At 34.8% G+C, this 17676-nt stretch overlaps 4 protein-coding genes and 1 pseudogene across 4 annotated transcripts; all 5 read left to right on the top strand.

The window, feature by feature from the left end:
• The first annotated feature begins 1266 nt into the window (after window positions 1–1266).
• On the top strand, window positions 1267–2240 carry LOC121746566 (putative germin-like protein 2-1). Its single transcript, XM_042140453.1, has 2 exons — window positions 1267–1427; window positions 1503–2240. The coding sequence occupies exons 1-2, from the start codon at window positions 1310–1312 to the stop codon at window positions 2063–2065; spliced, it is 681 nt and encodes a 226-aa protein (XP_041996387.1). The 5' UTR covers window positions 1267–1309; the 3' UTR covers window positions 2066–2240.
• Window positions 2241–4274: 2034 nt separating this feature from the next.
• LOC121746584 lies at window positions 4275–5328 on the top strand (annotated as a pseudogene).
• A 3396-nt stretch (window positions 5329–8724) lies between these two features.
• LOC121746583 (putative germin-like protein 2-1) lies at window positions 8725–9799 on the top strand. Its single transcript, XM_042140475.1, has 2 exons — window positions 8725–8885; window positions 9079–9799. The coding sequence occupies exons 1-2, from the start codon at window positions 8762–8764 to the stop codon at window positions 9642–9644; spliced, it is 690 nt and encodes a 229-aa protein (XP_041996409.1). The 5' UTR covers window positions 8725–8761; the 3' UTR covers window positions 9645–9799.
• Window positions 9800–13067: 3268 nt separating this feature from the next.
• On the top strand, window positions 13068–14048 carry LOC121746564 (putative germin-like protein 2-1). Its single transcript, XM_042140449.1, has 2 exons — window positions 13068–13235; window positions 13311–14048. The coding sequence occupies exons 1-2, from the start codon at window positions 13118–13120 to the stop codon at window positions 13871–13873; spliced, it is 681 nt and encodes a 226-aa protein (XP_041996383.1). The 5' UTR covers window positions 13068–13117; the 3' UTR covers window positions 13874–14048.
• Window positions 14049–16083: 2035 nt separating this feature from the next.
• On the top strand, window positions 16084–17137 carry LOC121749689 (putative germin-like protein 2-1). Its single transcript, XM_042144278.1, has 2 exons — window positions 16084–16245; window positions 16404–17137. Exons 1-2 carry the CDS (start codon window positions 16122–16124, stop codon window positions 16967–16969), a joined length of 690 nt encoding a protein of 229 aa, XP_042000212.1. The 5' UTR covers window positions 16084–16121; the 3' UTR covers window positions 16970–17137.
• Window positions 17138–17676: the final 539 nt, after the last annotated feature.

Here is a 17676-nt window from a genome sequence, read left to right as displayed (position 1 = left end):
TCATGGACTACCCATGATATTTTTAAAGTTCAGGGTCCGTTTAGGTGCGAAACGTATAGTTCAAAGACCTTTTGCTTAATTCATATGTCTTTCTGAATGAAAATGTCACACCCTAACCCCTCTGACATATATTCTTAAAATAAATAAATCCAAAATAAAAATTTAAAACTCTTAATCCACATGTCAAATAAAACACTCATATCAAATACATTCAAAAACCAACATCCAGCATCCACATGTCAAATAAAACACTCATGTCAAATACATTCAAAAACCAACATCCAGCATCCACATGTCAAATAAAACACTCATGTCAAATAAACCAAACTCGTAATCCGCATTGATATCTATGAGCCACAATCCAGTGTATATAAATTTCACCTTTAATTTCATATTACAATTATCAAACATACGTTCTAACCAATACATATAATCATAAGCATTAATAATCATAAATAATTTTACCTCCATATGCATATGTCTCTTTGTCCAATTTATTATTCTGTGACAAATCAAGCCTGGTATCTGTCCGGGATTTCTAATATGCCAATATGATTTGACTTGTAGGTCCCACTGTGATTTGACCCGTAGGTCCCAATATGATTTGACCCGAAGGTCCCATTATGATTTGACCCGAAGGTCCCAATATGATTTTAGATCCAGAGCGAGACTGTCACATATCCTCTTTAATTCAGTGATTCAAATAGTCCAAATGTCATATAAAAACATATCCATTACTGTCACATATCCAAATGTTTGTTTAAAGTCCAACTGTGATCAACGAAATGCACAGTGATGCTCATATACGAATTTTTGCAAAAACAATCAGTCCACACATCAGAGCAAATCGAAACTTTATGACCCAAGTTAACAATAAACGTACCTAATTGCGCCTTCTTTTCCATGCATTGTCTAACAACAGCTCGAGTCATAGAAGTTCAACTCAATTTTCTTGCAGCGGCATTATAAACTTGTCGCATACTCAACAAAAATATAAATATAGAACCTGCATGCAGTAATGATGTTTTTACGACTGATGATCTGGTGTAGTGTTGTGCTCACCAAGTCTAGAAATGATTAGATGTTAACCTATTAGGTATGATTATGAAATAACATGAAGCTAATTAGCACTTGGAAGGCAAAACGTAAGTTGAAGGTATCGATTTGAAATTAAATGTAATGAGTATTATAGTAGAAGGCTTCTATTTTTCTCCTATAAATAGAGTGTTTCTCATACTCAGTTTTCCATCACATTCATAGAACAGCTCGAACAAACAAAAACAAAGCACACACATATATAATAATCAAAATGAAGATGGGTTTGTGCGCCATTGCTGTTTTGTTGTCGTGGGCTTCAATCGCATATGCAGCAGATCCCAACCCTCTTCAGGATTTCTGTGTTGCTCTTCCTGATAACAAGTCTGATGGTAATTTAGTTTACGAAAATTAAAATTATAATATCCTTATTTGTATTCATATAGTAATAAATTTTTTGTATCTAGTTTTTGTGAATGGGAAGTTTTGCAAGGACCCCAACTTGGTGGTTGCGGAGGATTTCCTTTTCCAAGGTCTCAACATTCCCGGAAACACATCCAACCAGCTCGGCTCGGCTGTGACTGCAGTGAACGTTAATCAACTTCCAGGCCTCAACACGCTGGGCGTTTCCTTGGCCCGGCTCGACTTCGCCCCCTACGGGTTAAACCCACCCCACACCCACCCTCGTGCAACGGAAGCCTTCCTGTTGTTGGAAGGAGCACTCTACGTGGGGTTCGTCACTTCCAATCCCGCTAATGCTAACCAGAGGAACAAGCTCTTCACCAAGTACTTGAAAGCCGGAGATGTCTTCGTCTTCCCACAAGGTCTCATCCACTTCCAGATCAACGTCGGCAAGACCAACGCCGTTGCTTTTGCTGGCTTCGGTAGCCAGAATCCGGGAGTCATTACCATTGCCAACGCGGTGTTTGGGTCGGACCCGAAGATCAACCCTGATGTGTTGGCCAAGGCCTTCCAAGTTGAGAAGAACATCATCGATTACCTCCAGGCTCAGTTCTGGCCCAATAACTAAACATTCTACCTATACTAGACTTTGGGATGAGGCAGACATTATATGTTCTGTTTTTTTAATTCTGCCAAACAGTCTTTACTTACTACAACTGCTCCACTATGGGAAACTTATGTATTCCCAAACTGCATCTGTGATGATGCTATACTAATAAAAATTCATGTTATGTCCACAATAATTATCCTCTCAAGCTTATGACATATGTTATGCTCTGTTGTCGTCATATGGATTGATCGCGTACATCACCAAAATGAGCATTCATACTAGTAATACATCTCTCCTAAGTTCTAATATAGTCATGTCATGCACAGCTTAATTGCTAAATATAACAAACTTAGAGCTTACTTTCCCATCTATTCGAGCATCTAAGGGGAAAAGACATATTTTTTATTTACCTTCTCAAAAAGGTTATTATACCTTCATAAAAAGTAATAGACTCCAAGAAAAAAGAAGATAAATTAAAATAGCAAACAAAAATAACTAACTTTTTACCTTTTTCTATCAAGAAGAGGTAAAGATACCTTCTCAGAATGAAAGAAGGTATAATACCTCCCCAAATACCCTTTCCATTGGATCATGAAATTTTATAAAGAAGAGGTAAATATGGTAGTTATTTATCTTTACCTCTTCATTTACCCTTTCCCTTGGAGTTGCTCTTAGTCGGTAGTAGTACATATATCTATTGCCAGAGTTATATGTTTCAAAAGGCATGTTCATCTCAATTTAAATTATTTTTTTACACAACATATATCAAATTAAAGATAATTTTATAAAGATTCTAACGGGACCTCACTTGCATATGTTCCGATGTCAAAATTTGACAAAATATTCTTGAATTTTCATATTTTTCAAGAAGCAACTTAATGTCAATATAGCTATCATAATACGTCAATATAATACACATACAAAATTATAACAACTTATCGAGTCCATTGTCTAAATTGCGCTACGACATTGCAATAATTTAATTTGATCCATACCCTATAACATTCCAAATCCAATTTCCTCAATCTTTCTATCTAACTTGTATATATAAATTCAATTACACAAACACTATACTCCATAATATATCAAAACATTTGACATCTGATAAGCTCTTTAATCCACATATGTAAGCTTTATAAGTCATTTAACCTTACAGCTTAGCTACATACTCACTAAGTCTTAATTCAGGATTCAACGAGTTTATATTTCGCTATATTTTTTTTTTGGGGTTACAATAAGAGAGCCAACTCTCTAGGAACACATATGCTTAGATAGCAACAAATCAGTCTCAACTCTTACCTATCTTATATAGCTAAAGTAGATTAACATCAGTACCTTTTGATGGATATCATTTAGCAATCGAAACATCTCGCATCTATTTCGCTGCTTTAATTAGCTGGGATTGTCTATTCCGTTTTTTGGTATTTCACCAACCATGTTGTGCTTAAGTTTTTTTATTTCTCAATTTTAATTTATTTTGTGTTTCAGTTAGGTAATTTAGTTCTGTAATTGTTAAATAACGTTTATGTTACTCAATTCCATTGTTTGGTTCCATGTTCCTATTTCAATTTTTATTTTATTTTTTTCTTCAATAATATAATATGCTTTTGTTTGATTGCTTAGCTGTTAAATACTAGTATTGTTTATTATTCTCAACTATAGTACATAAGTGGAGTACTTACTTTTTAGTAGCATTTAAGTTCAAATGTTTGGCTAATAATTTATTATTAGAGTTGATTATTTCGTTTAATTGAGTTATCAATTTTTTTAACCTTAAAATTTTAGTGAAAATAAGGTTGCATTGTTACAGAAATATTGAGAGAGAAGATTCAAACTGACTTTAAATATCACGACATTGTAGCTGGCTCGTAATATTTACAACATAGAAAAAATAGAATCTGCAAACATAGAAAGGTATGGTGATATCACAGTTGCTATTTATATGCTGATGATAAGGTATAGTGTTGTGTTCCAACAAGTTCATACGTCGATGCTTAATACTACTATTGTTTTTGGCTATGGTGAAAATGAGATATTAACAGCCTTGACTTTTCTTGTCAAAAAGCACGTAACCTAATTCTGCATAGGTAGTCAAGTGGTCGACTCAATATTTAAAAATAAATTAATTTAATTGTTGTGAGTAATGTAGACTAATACTTTTTTTATCCTATAAAAAGAGGGTTTCTCACAATCAGTTTCTCATCACAATTCACAGATACAACAAAACTGAAAGTGAGCAGCATACCTATCAGCTTAGTAATCAAAATGAAGATTGGTTTTACTTTTTCCGTCGTTGCTGCTCTGTTGTCGTGGGCTTCGATTGCATATGCAGCAGATCCGAACCCTCTTCAGGATTTCTGCGTTGCTCTTCCTGATAACATGGCCGATGGTAATTCGATTTACTAAAATTTACATTATTAAGGGACAGTTTGGTAGGAAAGATAAATAAAGCAATAATCAAAACATGATCAGAATACATATGTTTTGTTATTGCCCTCATAACAATAGTATTATAACTGTATGTACTAATAAATTGTTTGCATGTAGTTTTTGTGAATGGGAAGTTTTGCAAAGACCCCAACTAGGTGGTTGCGGAGGATTTCCTATTCCAGGGTCTCAACATTCCCGGAAACACATCCAACCAACTCGGATCGGCCGTGACTGCAGTCAACGTTAATCAGCTTCCTGGCCTCAACACGCTGGGCGTTTCTTTGGCCAGGCTCGACTTCGCCCCCTACGGGTTAAACCCACCCCACACCCACCCTCGCGCAACTGAAGCATTCCTGTTGTTGGAAGGGGAACTCTACGTGGGTTTCGTCACTTCCAATCCCGCTAATGCAAACCAGAGGAACAAGCTCTTCACCAAGTACTTGAAAGCCGGAGATGTCTTCGTCTTCCCACAAGGCCCCATCCACTTCCAGATAAACGTCGGCAAGATCAACGCTGTTGCTTTTGCTGGCTTCGGTAGCCAGAATCCGGGCGTCATTACCATTGCCAACGCGGTGTTTGGGTCGGACCCGAAGATCAACCCTGATGTGTTGGCCAAGGCCTTCCAAGTTGAGAAGAATATCATCGATTACCTTCAGGCTCAGTTCTGGCCCAACTCCAACTAAACATTATTCTATTTTCGTCTTTGAGATGAGGCAGACAATATATATGTTGTCTTTTTTACTTTAAACTAAACAGTTTTTACTTACTACAACTGCTCGACTCTGGGAAAGTTATGTATTCCCAAAGTGCATCGGTGATGATTTTACAATAAAATTCATGTTATACCACAATAATTTTCCTCTCAAGCCTAAGACACTATATCCTTTGTTGTCATTAAATAGATTGATTGCACATATCACCAAATGAAGCTTAAGCAATTCTGCTCATTCATTTTTGCATTCATTGTGATCGATCATGTTCACAACTAATAAGCTATGACCTTCTCATTCTAATACATCTCTCCCACTTAAGTTCTAATGGTGTCAACAACACAGTGTAGTCATGCCAGGTAGAGTTTAATTGCTAAACAGTACTCCATCCGTCCCATAGTAGTGGAGTCATTTTGTCATTTTGGTACGTTCCATAATAGTTGAGTCATTTCCCTTTTTAGTAAAAGTAAACACATTTCTTCTTACTTACTTTACTCTATCTTACTTTATTCTCTCTTCATCTCTCTACCTTTTTCACTTCCTACTTTATTCTTTATTTACTTAGAACATCCACAATGGATGCCCTAGTGGGAGCCCGAATGGTTACCACATCAGCATGCCATTTCTTTCTGCAATGGTTTGGCCCTAGTGGAAGCCCTAGCAATTAAACTCAATGTGCTTTAATTTTTAATATTATTGTTTTTTATTTTTATTTTTAATTACTAAAATACAAAAATATATTATATTAAACACTACAAATTTAAAAAAACAACCACATTACTTAATTAATAAAAAAATTACATCATACTTAGAAAAAAAATATTACTAAACTAAATTACTAAATTACTTAAAAAAAACTTTAAAAAAAACTGCATTGCTAAATTAATAAAAACCTAACTAGTCATCTAAGTTCAACCTCTGGCTCAGGTTCTTGATCATCCTCTCAGTCCTCCGTCGGGCATCCTGATCGGATTCGGTATGAAGGCTGTTTTGTGCTTCAAGTATAAACCTATACTCGCACACCTCGATCGCTGAGGCCACGAGCTGAGTAGATGGAAGAGGCGTAGCCTGCGGGGGAGCCGATCCAGATGCGGTCGTCTTCGCCTTCCCTTTGGCCTGGGCTTTGGCAGCCTTGGTGCCAATGGGACGTCTAAAAGTAGACGTAGGCGTGTCGGAACTCCCTTCCGGCTCAGCGTTCAGATCCACAGGAGATGGGTCGCTGCTCGTGTAACCGCCAGTGGCGGTTTTATTCGTCCGCTTCGCAGCTCAGGATCCAACCGGTATCTCTCCGTTGAACTTCGTCTTGTCCTTCAAGATCAGCCAAACATTGTACAACTAGAACCGCTTGTACTCCGAATGGTACTTGGTCATCGACTTCTGGAGGACATCCTCCATGCTCTCACCGCAAAATCGCAAAATCAGTTAATATCGGGCTCGGGTGCGGAGTTGCAATGGGTGCCCGATCAGGCGCCCGATGGGGACGACCGATCTTTCGGTCTTCTCTCTCGGGTGCCTAAAATAGATGCCCAACGACGCCCGAGCCCGATCTCGAGTGATCGGGCGTGAGATCGGGCATCCATTGTGGATGCTCTTTAACTCACTTAATACAATCTTTTTAATCTCCGTCGATTAACGGTTTTCAAGTGAATTATAAAGGTAAGTTATGCGAATTCTAATGAAATCTATATGGCATAATGCATGGTTTAATAAAGTATGTTGCAGTGATTTAATGTTCGAAGTACAATATATATAATACTAACTTTAAAAATATATGTTAATATTCGAATTGTAGATGTATACTTAATACAATTATCAGTTTTACAATTTTATCCGGTAATGCCGTATTAGTGTTTTGATAATAAACATGAAAAAATATAAATCTCCACCATCTAATTTTTTTATACACTATAATGGACAATCTTTGGCCTTAATTTTCATATAAGATTTGTTTTTCATTCAACTCTACCATATATATTTATGGATGGATTCAAATAATAAACGTTATTGAAAATGGCATGTGACATTAATGATTAGAAAAAATCTATGATATTATAAGAACGTATTGAGCCCTTTATCTACATTACACTACGACATTATTCAAATGCATTTATAGCATACTCAATTATTCAATAACTATAAAAGGATTGATTCCTTAATTTATCCTAACTATATAAAACAAATCTTATAATTGTGACCCATAGCGTAATTTAGGCTGATAATTATGTTAATCTAAAGACTCTAATTTGGTAATAAGAACTGATTTTAATTTGATCCGTACCCTATATATAACATTCCAAATTCATTTTACTCAATTTTTCTATATCTAACTTGTATTTATAAATTCAATTATCCAAACACTATACTCCATTATATATTAAAACATTTTGGCATCTGATAAGCTCTTTAAATCCACATATGTAAGCTGTTCAAACAATTTATAAGTCATTTAATAGCTTAGCTAAATACTCAGCTTTCTAGGAACACATATGTGTAGACAACAACAAATCGTGATACAATCCCAACTCTCACTTATCTTATATAGGAGAAGTAGATTAACATCGTCCTTTAATTGATCATTTAGCAATCGAAACATCTCGTGTCTATTTCGTTGCGTTAATTAGCTATGATTCTCTATTCTGTTTTTTGGTATTTCACCAGCCATGTGTTGCTTAATTTTTTTATTCCTCAATTTTAGTTTCTTTTGTGTTTCAGTTAGGTAGTTTATAAGTTCTGTAATTGTTAAATAATTGATCATTTAACAATCGAAACATCTCGTGCCTGTCTATTTCGTTGCGTTAATTAGCTGTGATTCTCTATTCTGTTTTTTGGTATTTCACCAATCAGGTGTTGCTTAATTTTTTTTATTCCTCAATTTTAATTTCTTTTGTGTTTCAGTTAGGTAGTTAGTTCTCTAATTGTTAAATAATGTTTATGTTACTCAATTCGATTGTTTGGTTCCATGTTCCTATTTCAATTTTTATTTTATTTTTTTCTTCAATAATATTTTATGCTTTTGTTTGATTGCTTAGCTGTTAAATACTAGTATTGTTTATTATTCTCAAATATAGTACATAAGTGGAGTACTTACTTTTTAGTAGCATTTAAGTTCACATGTTTGGCTAATAAATTATTATTAGAGTTGATTATTTCGTTTAATTGAGTTATCCATTTTTTTAACCTTTAAATTTTAGTGAAAATAAGGTTGGTACAGAAATATTGAGAGAGAAGATTCAAACTGACTTTAAATATCACAACATTATAGCTGCCTCGTAATATTTACAACATAGAAAAAATAGAATCTGCATGCATAGAAAGGTATGGCGATGTCACAGTTGCTATTTATTTTTGGCTACGGTGAAAATGAGATATTAACAGCCTTGACTTTTCATATTAAAGCTATTTTGCATAGGTAGTCAAGTGGTCGAGTCAATAGTTAAAAATAAATTAATTTAATAGTTGATGAGTAATTTAGACGACTACTCTTTTTGTCCTATAAAAAGAGGGTTTCTCATCACAATTCACAGCTACAACCAAACTGAAAGTGAGCAGCATACCTATCAGCTTAGTAATCAAAATGAAGATTGGTTTTACTTTTTCCGTCGTTGCTGCTCTGTTGTCGTGGGCTTCGATTGCATATGCAGCAGATCCGAACCCCCTTCAGGATTTCTGCGTTGCTCTTCCAGATAACAAGGCCGATGGTAATTCGATTTACTAAAATTTACATGAATAAGGGACAGTTTGGTAGGAAAGATAAATAAACCAATAAACAAAACATGATCAGAATACATATGTTTTGTTATTGCCCTCAAACCAATAGTATTATATGTTTTGTTATTGCCCTCAAACCAATAGTATTATAACTGTACGTACTAATAAATTGTTTGCATGTAGTTTTTGTGAATGGGAAGTTTTGCAAAGACCCCAACTTGGTGGTTGCGGAGGATTTCCTTTTCCAGGGTCTCAACATTCCCGGAAACACATCCAACCAGCTCGGATCGGCCGTGACCGCAGTCAACGTTAATCAGCTTCCAGGCCTCAACACGCTGGGTGTTTCCTTGGCTCGGCTCGACTTCGCCCCCTACGGGTTGAACCCACCCCACACTCACCCGCGTGCAACTGAAGCTTTCTTCTTGTTGGAAGGGGAACTCTACGTGGGGTTCGTTACTTCCAATCCCGCTAATGCTAACCAGAGGAACAAGCTCTTCACCAAGTACTTGAAAGCCGGTGATGTCTTCGTCTTCCCGCAAGGCCTCATCCACTTCCAGATCAACGTCGGCAAGACCAACGCTGTTGCTTTTGCTGGCTTCGGTAGCCAGAATCCGGGCGTCATTACCATTGCCAACGCAGTGTTTGGGTCGGACCCGAAGATCAACCCTGATGTGTTGGCCAAGGCCTTCCAAGTTGAGAAGAATATCATCGATTACCTCCAGGCTCAGTTCTGGCCCAACTCCAACTAAACACTCTAACTAAGATGGACATACATGTTTTGTGTGTTGTCTTTTTAATAAAATAAAACAGTCAGCTGATTGACTTGGAAAACTTTGTGTTTCCAAATTATATGTATCATGTGATTATAAATTTATAATGAAATATTGCTCCTTTACCTACTGTTTTTCCTGTTCTTTTTGGTCATGTTTATTTGTCAGGGTTTTGAATATTCTTTTTGTTAGTTATTAGAATTCTTACACATCTAAATATTTTATATAATTTTAATTATTTTATATTATTATTATTATTAGTTTACCTTAACCGTACGATTTAAACTTGGGTTATAAATGCATGATTAGTTTTAAATAATCTGATAATTGGGGTTACAAATGGATAGTTTAGCTTGTAACTATATTGAGTAGTTGTAGTTGTAGTTGGGATGGAACTTTCATAGCCAAAGCCCAATACTATTATTAACTACTCATTCTAGGAAACCATTTTTTCGCAGTGTGGCTTGGATAGGAAACGAGTACTACTTTTTAATATTACTTACAAAAAAAAAAAAATCAATGCATAAAATTTAGTGTGAATTCATAGGAAAAGCAAGTAAAGTCTTGTTTTGCGGATTTATTGATTTTGATACATAAAAAAAGCGAAGAGAAAAGGCCGTTTTCTATATTTACTTTATTATCTTACCATATTTTAAAGTATTATCAAATTAAACATGGATGGGGATCCAGTGCTGCACAATTTTGAACACCAACACCTGCTGTTTCTAATAAAACAATAAAATATATTTATTTTATTTTATTATTTAATATATTTATTTTATTTTATTTATTTGATTTTTTTATATATATACGTGAGTAACACCAGGGGCTTTGTATAGCAAAGGATCCCACCCATCAAACAGACACTTAGTATACTTTTTATCGACCAAATTATGTATCAATTTCGTACAAAAATTATTATTAAAATTTGTTCGGCCACAAATATTACTCCCTCTGTCCGTCAGCTACTATTTTCATATGTCTGTTAATAATGGTTTCATTTGCTTTTTACTAATTTTGGTAACGAACTTAACATTCCACTAATTTTATCTCATAAAAAATTTATTATAAAATTAATATGAAAGTAGAACCAATTTCTAATAATTTTTATTATAATTCTTAAAATCAGACAAATCAAAATGGGGATCTTATTAGCCGTCCCTTATATTTAAATGGAAATAAGTGATAAATTTTGTGGGACGGGGGGAGTATTTTTTTGGCTGTAAAGAGTAGCAGGAGTACTATTTTCTTTCGAGTGAACTATTTAAATGGTCCCTGAACTATGCGTTTCGCACGCAAACGGTACCTAATCTTTAAAAATATCATGGGTAGTCCTTAAACTAAGGTGTAATCACATTTATGATACTCTTTCACCATTCATCACAATTTTGCACCAAAAATGGCCCCCGAGTCATGAAGGGAATTTTTGGACTTTCATATCTAGGTACTAGATATGATATTTTCTCTATCTCTTTCTTGAGTATTGGATATATAATGTTTTCTTATAGTTTGAGTACCTAATATGAGATTTTTCATTTCACTTTTTCAATCACTCTATGTCAGATCTTAAAACTTTTAGAAAGTAAAAAATTAAAATAAAAAAATACTACTATGAAACTCTTAAATAAACTGAATATAAAAATTAAAATTTTAAATATAATTTTAAAATTACTTGTAGCTAAATTTAATTTTGATTGTGATTCAATTATTTTTTAATACTCATTACAAATTTTAAAATTTAAATTAATTAAAAATTTATGGCTAATTAAAAAATTTTAATTTTTAATATTAAAAAAATGATCTAATCACAATCAAAATTAAATTTAGTTACAAATTATTTTGATAATTAAATTCATGATTTAAATTTTTTATAATTAATATATTTAAGAATTTCATAGTTTTTTATTTTAATTTTTTACTTTGTAATAGTTTAAAAAAAAGAGGATTTGACAAAAAAGTGAGTAAAAATATCATTTTAGGTATTCAAACTATAAGAAAATAACATATTTAATACTAATAGAAATATCATATTCAATACCTAGATATGAATGTTAAAAAATGACTTCATGCCTGAGGGGCATTTTTGGAATAAAATTGTGATAAATGGTGAAAATGTACCATGAATGTGATTACACCTTAGTTCATGGACTACCCATGATATTTTTAAAGTTCAGGGTCCGTTTAGGTGCGAAACGTATAGTTCAAAGACCTTTTGCTTAATTCATATGTCTTTCTGAATGAAAATGTCACACCCCAACCCCTCTGACATATATTCTTAAAATAAATAAATCCAAAATAAAAATTTAAAACTCTTAATCCACATGTCAAATAAAACACTCATATCAAATACATTCAAAAACCAACATCCAACATCCACATGTCAAATAAAACACTCATGTCAAATACATTCAAAAACCAACATCCAGCATCCACATGTCAAATAAAACACTCATGTCAAATAAACCAAACTCGTAATCCGCATTGATATCTATGAGCCACAATCCAGTGTATATAAATTTCACCTTTAATTTCATATTACAATTATCAAACATACGTTCTAACCAATACATATAATCATAAGCATTAATAATCATAAATAATTTTACCTCCATATGCATATGTCTCTTTGTCCAATTTATTATTCTGTGACAAATCAAGCCTGGTATCTGTCCGGGATTTCTAATATGCCAATATGATTTGACTTGTAGGTCCCACTGTGATTTGACCCGTAGGTCCCAATATGATTTGACCCGAAGGTCCCATTATGATTTGACCCGAAGGTCCCAATATGATTTTAGATCCAGAGCGAGACTGTCACATATCCTCTTTAATTCAGTGATTCAAATAGTCCAAATGTCATATAAAAACATATCCATTACTGTCACATATCCAAATGTTTGTTTAAAGTCCAACTGTGATCAACGAAATGCACAGTGATGCTCATATACGAATTTTTGCAAAAACAATCAGTCCACACATCAGAGCAAATCGAAACTTTATGACCCAAGTTAACAATAAACATACCTAATTGCGCCTTCTTTTCCATGCATTGTCTAACAACAGCTCGAGTCATAGAAGTTCAACTCAATTTTCTTGCAGCGGCATTATAAACTTGTCGCATACTCAACAAAAATATAAATATAGAACCTGCATGCAGTAATGATGTTTTTACGACTGATGATCTGGTGTAGTGTTGTGCTCACCAAGTCTAGAAATGATTAGATGTTAACCTATTAGGTATGATTATGAAATAACATGAAGCTAATTAGCACTTGGAAGGCAAAACGTAAGTTGAAGGTATCGATTTGAAATTAAATGTAATGAGTATTATAGTAGAAGGCTTCTATTTTTCTCCTATAAATAGAGTGTTTCTCATACTCAGTTTTCCATCACATTCACAGAACAGCTCGAACAAACAAAAACAAAGCGCGCACACATATATAGTAATCAAAATGAAGATGGGTTTGTGCGCCATTGCTGTTTTGTTGTCGTGGGCTTCAATCGCATATGCAGCAGATCCCAACCCTCTTCAGGATTTCTGTGTTGCTCTTCCTGATAACAAGTCTGATGGTAATTTAGTTTACGAAAATTAAAATTATAATATCCTTATTTGTATTCATATAGTAATAAATTTTTTGTATCTAGTTTTTGTGAATGGGAAGTTTTGCAAGGACCCCAACTTGGTGGTTGCGGAGGATTTCCTTTTCCAAGGTCTCAACATTCCCGGAAACACATCCAACCAGCTCGGCTCGGCTGTGACTGCAGTGAACGTTAATCAACTTCCAGGCCTCAACACGCTGGGCGTTTCCTTGGCCCGGCTCGACTTCGCCCCCTACGGGTTAAACCCACCCCACACCCACCCTCGTGCAACGGAAGCCTTCCTGTTGTTGGAAGGAGCACTCTACGTGGGGTTCGTCACTTCCAATCCCGCTAATGCTAACCAGAGGAACAAGCTCTTCACCAAGTACTTGAAAGCCGGAGATGTCTTCGTCTTCCCACAAGGTCTCATCCACTTCCAGATCAACGTCGGCAAGACCAACGCCGTTGCTTTTGCTGGCTTCGGTAGCCAGAATCCGGGAGTCATTACCATTGCCAACGCGGTGTTTGGGTCGGACCCGAAGATCAACCCTGATGTGTTGGCCAAGGCCTTCCAAGTTGAGAAGAACATCATCGATTACCTCCAGGCTCAGTTCTGGCCCAATAACTAAACATTCTACCTATACTAGACTTTGGGATGAGGCAGACATTATATGTTCTGTTTTTTTAATTCTGCCAAACAGTCTTTACTTACTACAACTGCTCCACTATGGGAAACTTATGTATTCCCAAACTGCATCTGTGATGATGCTATACTAATAAAAATTCATGTTATGTCCACAATAATTATCCTCTCAAGCTTATGACATATGTTATGCTCTGTTGTCGTCATATGGATTGATCGCGTACATCACCAAAATGAGCATTCATACTAGTAATACATCTCTCCTAAGTTCTAATATAGTCATGTCATGCAGAGCTTAATTGCTAAATATAACAAACTTAGAGCTTACTTTCCCATCTATTCGACCATCTAAGGGGAAAAGACATATTTTTTATTTACCTTCTCAAAAAGGTTATTATAGCTTCATAAAAAGTAATAGACTCCAAGAAAAAAGAAGATAAATTAAAATAGCAAACAAAAATAACTAACTTTTTACCTTTTTCTATCAAGAAGAGGTAAAGATACCTTCTCAGAATGAAAGAAGGTATAATACCTCCCCAAATACCCTTTCCATTGGATCATGAAATTTTATAAAGAAGAGGTAAATATGGTAGTTATTTATCTTTACCTCTTCATTTACCCTTTCCCTTGGAGTTGCTCTTAGTCGGTAGTAGTACATATATCTATTGCCAGAGTTATATGTTTCAAAAGGCATGTTCATCTCAATTTAAATTATTTTTTTACACAACATATATCAAATTAAAGATAATTTTATAAAGATTCTAACGGGACCTCACTTGCATATGTTCCGATGTCAAAATTTGACAAAATATTCTTGAATTTTCATATTTTTCAAGAAGCAACTTAATGTCAATATAGCTATCATAATACGTCAATATAATACACATACAAAATTATAACAACTTATCGAGTCCATTGTCTAAATTGCGCTACGACATTGCAATAATTTAATTTGATCCATACCCTATAACATTCCAAATCCAATTTCCTCAATCTTTCTATCTAACTTGTATATATAAATTCAATTACACAAACACTATACTCCATAATATATCAAAACATTTGACATCTGATAAGCTCTTTAATCCACATATGTAAGCTTTATAAGTCATTTAACCTTACAGCTTAGCTACATACTCACTAAGTCTTAATTCAGGATTCAACGAGTTTATATTTCGCTATATTTTTTTTTTTGGGGTTACAATAAGAGAGCCAACTCTCTAGGAACACATATGCTTAGATAGCAACAAATCAGTCTCAACTCTTACCTATCTTATATAGCTAAAGTAGATTAACATCAGTACCTTTTGATGGATATCATTTAGCAATCGAAACATCTCGCATCTATTTCGCTGCTTTAATTAGCTGGGATTGTCTATTCCGTTTTTTGGTATTTCACCAACCATGTTGTGCTTAAGTTTTTTTATTTCTCAATTTTAATTTATTTTGTGTTTCAGTTAGGTAATTTAGTTCTGTAATTGTTAAATAACGTTTATGTTACTCAATTCCATTGTTTGGTTCCATGTTCCTATTTCAATTTTTATTTTATTTTTTTCTTCAATAATATAATATGCTTTTGTTTGATTGCTTAGCTGTTAAATACTAGTATTGTTTATTATTCTCAACTATAGTACATAAGTGGAGTACTTACTTTTTAGTAGCATTTAAGTTCAAATGTTTGGCTAATAATTTATTATTAGAGTTGATTATTTCGTTTAATTGAGTTATCAATTTTTTTAACCTTAAAATTTTAGTGAAAATAAGGTTGCATTGTTACAGAAATATTGAGAGAGAAGATTCAAACTGACTTTAAATATCACGACATTGTAGCTGGCTCGTAATATTTACAACATAGAAAAAATAGAATCTGCAAACATAGAAAGGTATGGTGATATCACAGTTGCTATTTATATGCTGATGATAAGGTATAGTGTTGTGTTCCAACAAGTTCATACGTCGATGCTTAATACTACTATTGTTTTTGGCTATGGTGAAAATGAGATATTAACAGCCTTGACTTTTCTTGTCAAAAAGCACGTAACCTAATTCTGCATAGGTAGTCAAGTGGTCGACTCAATATTTAAAAATAAATTAATTTAATTGTTGTGAGTAATGTAGACTAATACTTTTTTTATCCTATAAAAAGAGGGTTTCTCACAATCAGTTTCTCATCACAATTCACAGATACAACAAAACTGAAAGTGAGCAGCATACCTATCAGCTTAGTAATCAAAATGAAGATTGGTTTTACTTTTTCCGTCGTTGCTGCTCTGTTGTCGTGGGCTTCGATTGCATATGCAGCAGATCCGAACCCTCTTCAGGATTTCTGCGTTGCTCTTCCTGATAACATGGCCGATGGTAATTCGATTTACTAAAATTTACATTATTAAGGGACAGTTTGGTAGGAAAGATAAATAAAGCAATAATCAAAACATGATCAGAATACATATGTTTTGTTATTGCCCTCATAACAATAGTATTATAACTGTATGTACTAATAAATTGTTTGCATGTAGTTTTTGTGAATGGGAAGTTTTGCAAAGACCCCAACTTGGTGGTTGCGGAGGATTTCCTATTCCAGGGTCTCAACATTCCCGGAAACACATCCAACCAGCTCGGATCGGCCGTGACTGCAGTCAACGTTAATCAGCTTCCGGGCCTCAACACGCTGGGCGTTTCTTTGGCCAGGCTCGACTTCGCCCCCTACGGGTTAAACCCACCCCACACCCACCCTCGCGCAACTGAAGCATTCCTGTTGTTGGAAGGGGAACTCTACGTGGGTTTCGTCACTTCCAATCCCGCTAATGCAAACCAGAGGAACAAGCTCTTCACCAAGTACTTGAAAGCCGGAGATGTCTTCGTCTTCCCACAAGGCCTCATCCACTTCCAGATAAACGTCGGCAAGATCAACGCTGTTGCTTTTGCTGGCTTCGGTAGCCAGAATCCGGGCGTCATTACCATTGCCAACGCGGTGTTTGGGTCGGACCCGAAGATCAACCCTGATGTGTTGGCCAAGGCCTTCCAAGTTGAGAAGAATATCATCGATTACCTTCAGGCTCAGTTCTGGCCCAACTCCAACTAAACATTATTCTATTTTCGTCTTTGAGATGAGGCAGACAATATATATGTTGTCTTTTTTACTTTAAACTAAACAGTTTTTACTTACTACAACTGCTCGACTCTGGGAAAGTTATGTATTCCCAAAGTGCATCGGTGATGATTTTACAATAAAATTCATGTTATACCACAATAATTTTCCTCTCAAGCCTAAGACACTATATCCTTTGTTGTCATTAAATAGATTGATTGCACATATCACCAAATGAAGCTTAAGCAATTCTGCTCATTCATTTTTGCATTCATTGTGATCGATCATGTTCACAACTAATAAGCTATGACCTTCTCATTCTAATACATCTCTCCCACTTAAGTTCTAATGGTGTCAACAACACAGTGTAGTCATGCCAGGTAGAGTTTAATTGCTAAACAGTACTCCATCCGTCCCATAGTAGTGGAGTCATTTTGTCATTTTGGTACGTTCCATAATAGTTGAGTCATTTCCCTTTTTAGTAAAAGTAAACACATTTCTTCTTACTTACTTTACTCTATCTTACTTTATTCTCTCTTCATCTCTCTACCTTTTTCACTTCCTACTTTATTCTTTATTTACTTAGAACATCCACAATGGATGCCCTAGTGGGAGCCCGAATGGTTACCACATCAGCATGCCATTTCTTTCTGCAATGGTTTGGCCCTAGTGGAAGCCCTAGCAATTAAACTCAATGTGCT

The sequence above is a fragment of the Salvia splendens genome, chromosome 9, assembly GCF_004379255.2.
Source record: "Salvia splendens isolate huo1 chromosome 9, SspV2, whole genome shotgun sequence".
Classification (NCBI taxonomy): Eukaryota; Viridiplantae; Streptophyta; class Magnoliopsida; order Lamiales; family Lamiaceae; genus Salvia; species Salvia splendens.
The sequence above is the reverse complement of the archived record's forward strand: the minus strand, read 5'-3'. Positions and strand labels throughout refer to the sequence as shown.

Coding starts and splice junctions, on each gene's coding strand:
- LOC121746566 (XM_042140453.1), top strand. CDS start 1,310: ATGAAGATGGGTTTGTGCGCCATTGCTGTTTTGTTGTCGTGGGCTTCA. Junction 1,428..1,502: donor TCCTGATAACAAGTCTGATG/GTAATTTAGTTT, acceptor TTTTGTATCTAG/TTTTTGTGAATGGGAAGTTT.
- LOC121746564 (XM_042140449.1), top strand. CDS start 13,118: ATGAAGATGGGTTTGTGCGCCATTGCTGTTTTGTTGTCGTGGGCTTCA. Junction 13,236..13,310: donor TCCTGATAACAAGTCTGATG/GTAATTTAGTTT, acceptor TTTTGTATCTAG/TTTTTGTGAATGGGAAGTTT.
- LOC121749689 (XM_042144278.1), top strand. CDS start 16,122: ATGAAGATTGGTTTTACTTTTTCCGTCGTTGCTGCTCTGTTGTCGTGG. Junction 16,246..16,403: donor TCCTGATAACATGGCCGATG/GTAATTCGATTT, acceptor GTTTGCATGTAG/TTTTTGTGAATGGGAAGTTT.
- LOC121746583 (XM_042140475.1), top strand. CDS start 8,762: ATGAAGATTGGTTTTACTTTTTCCGTCGTTGCTGCTCTGTTGTCGTGG. Junction 8,886..9,078: donor TCCAGATAACAAGGCCGATG/GTAATTCGATTT, acceptor GTTTGCATGTAG/TTTTTGTGAATGGGAAGTTT.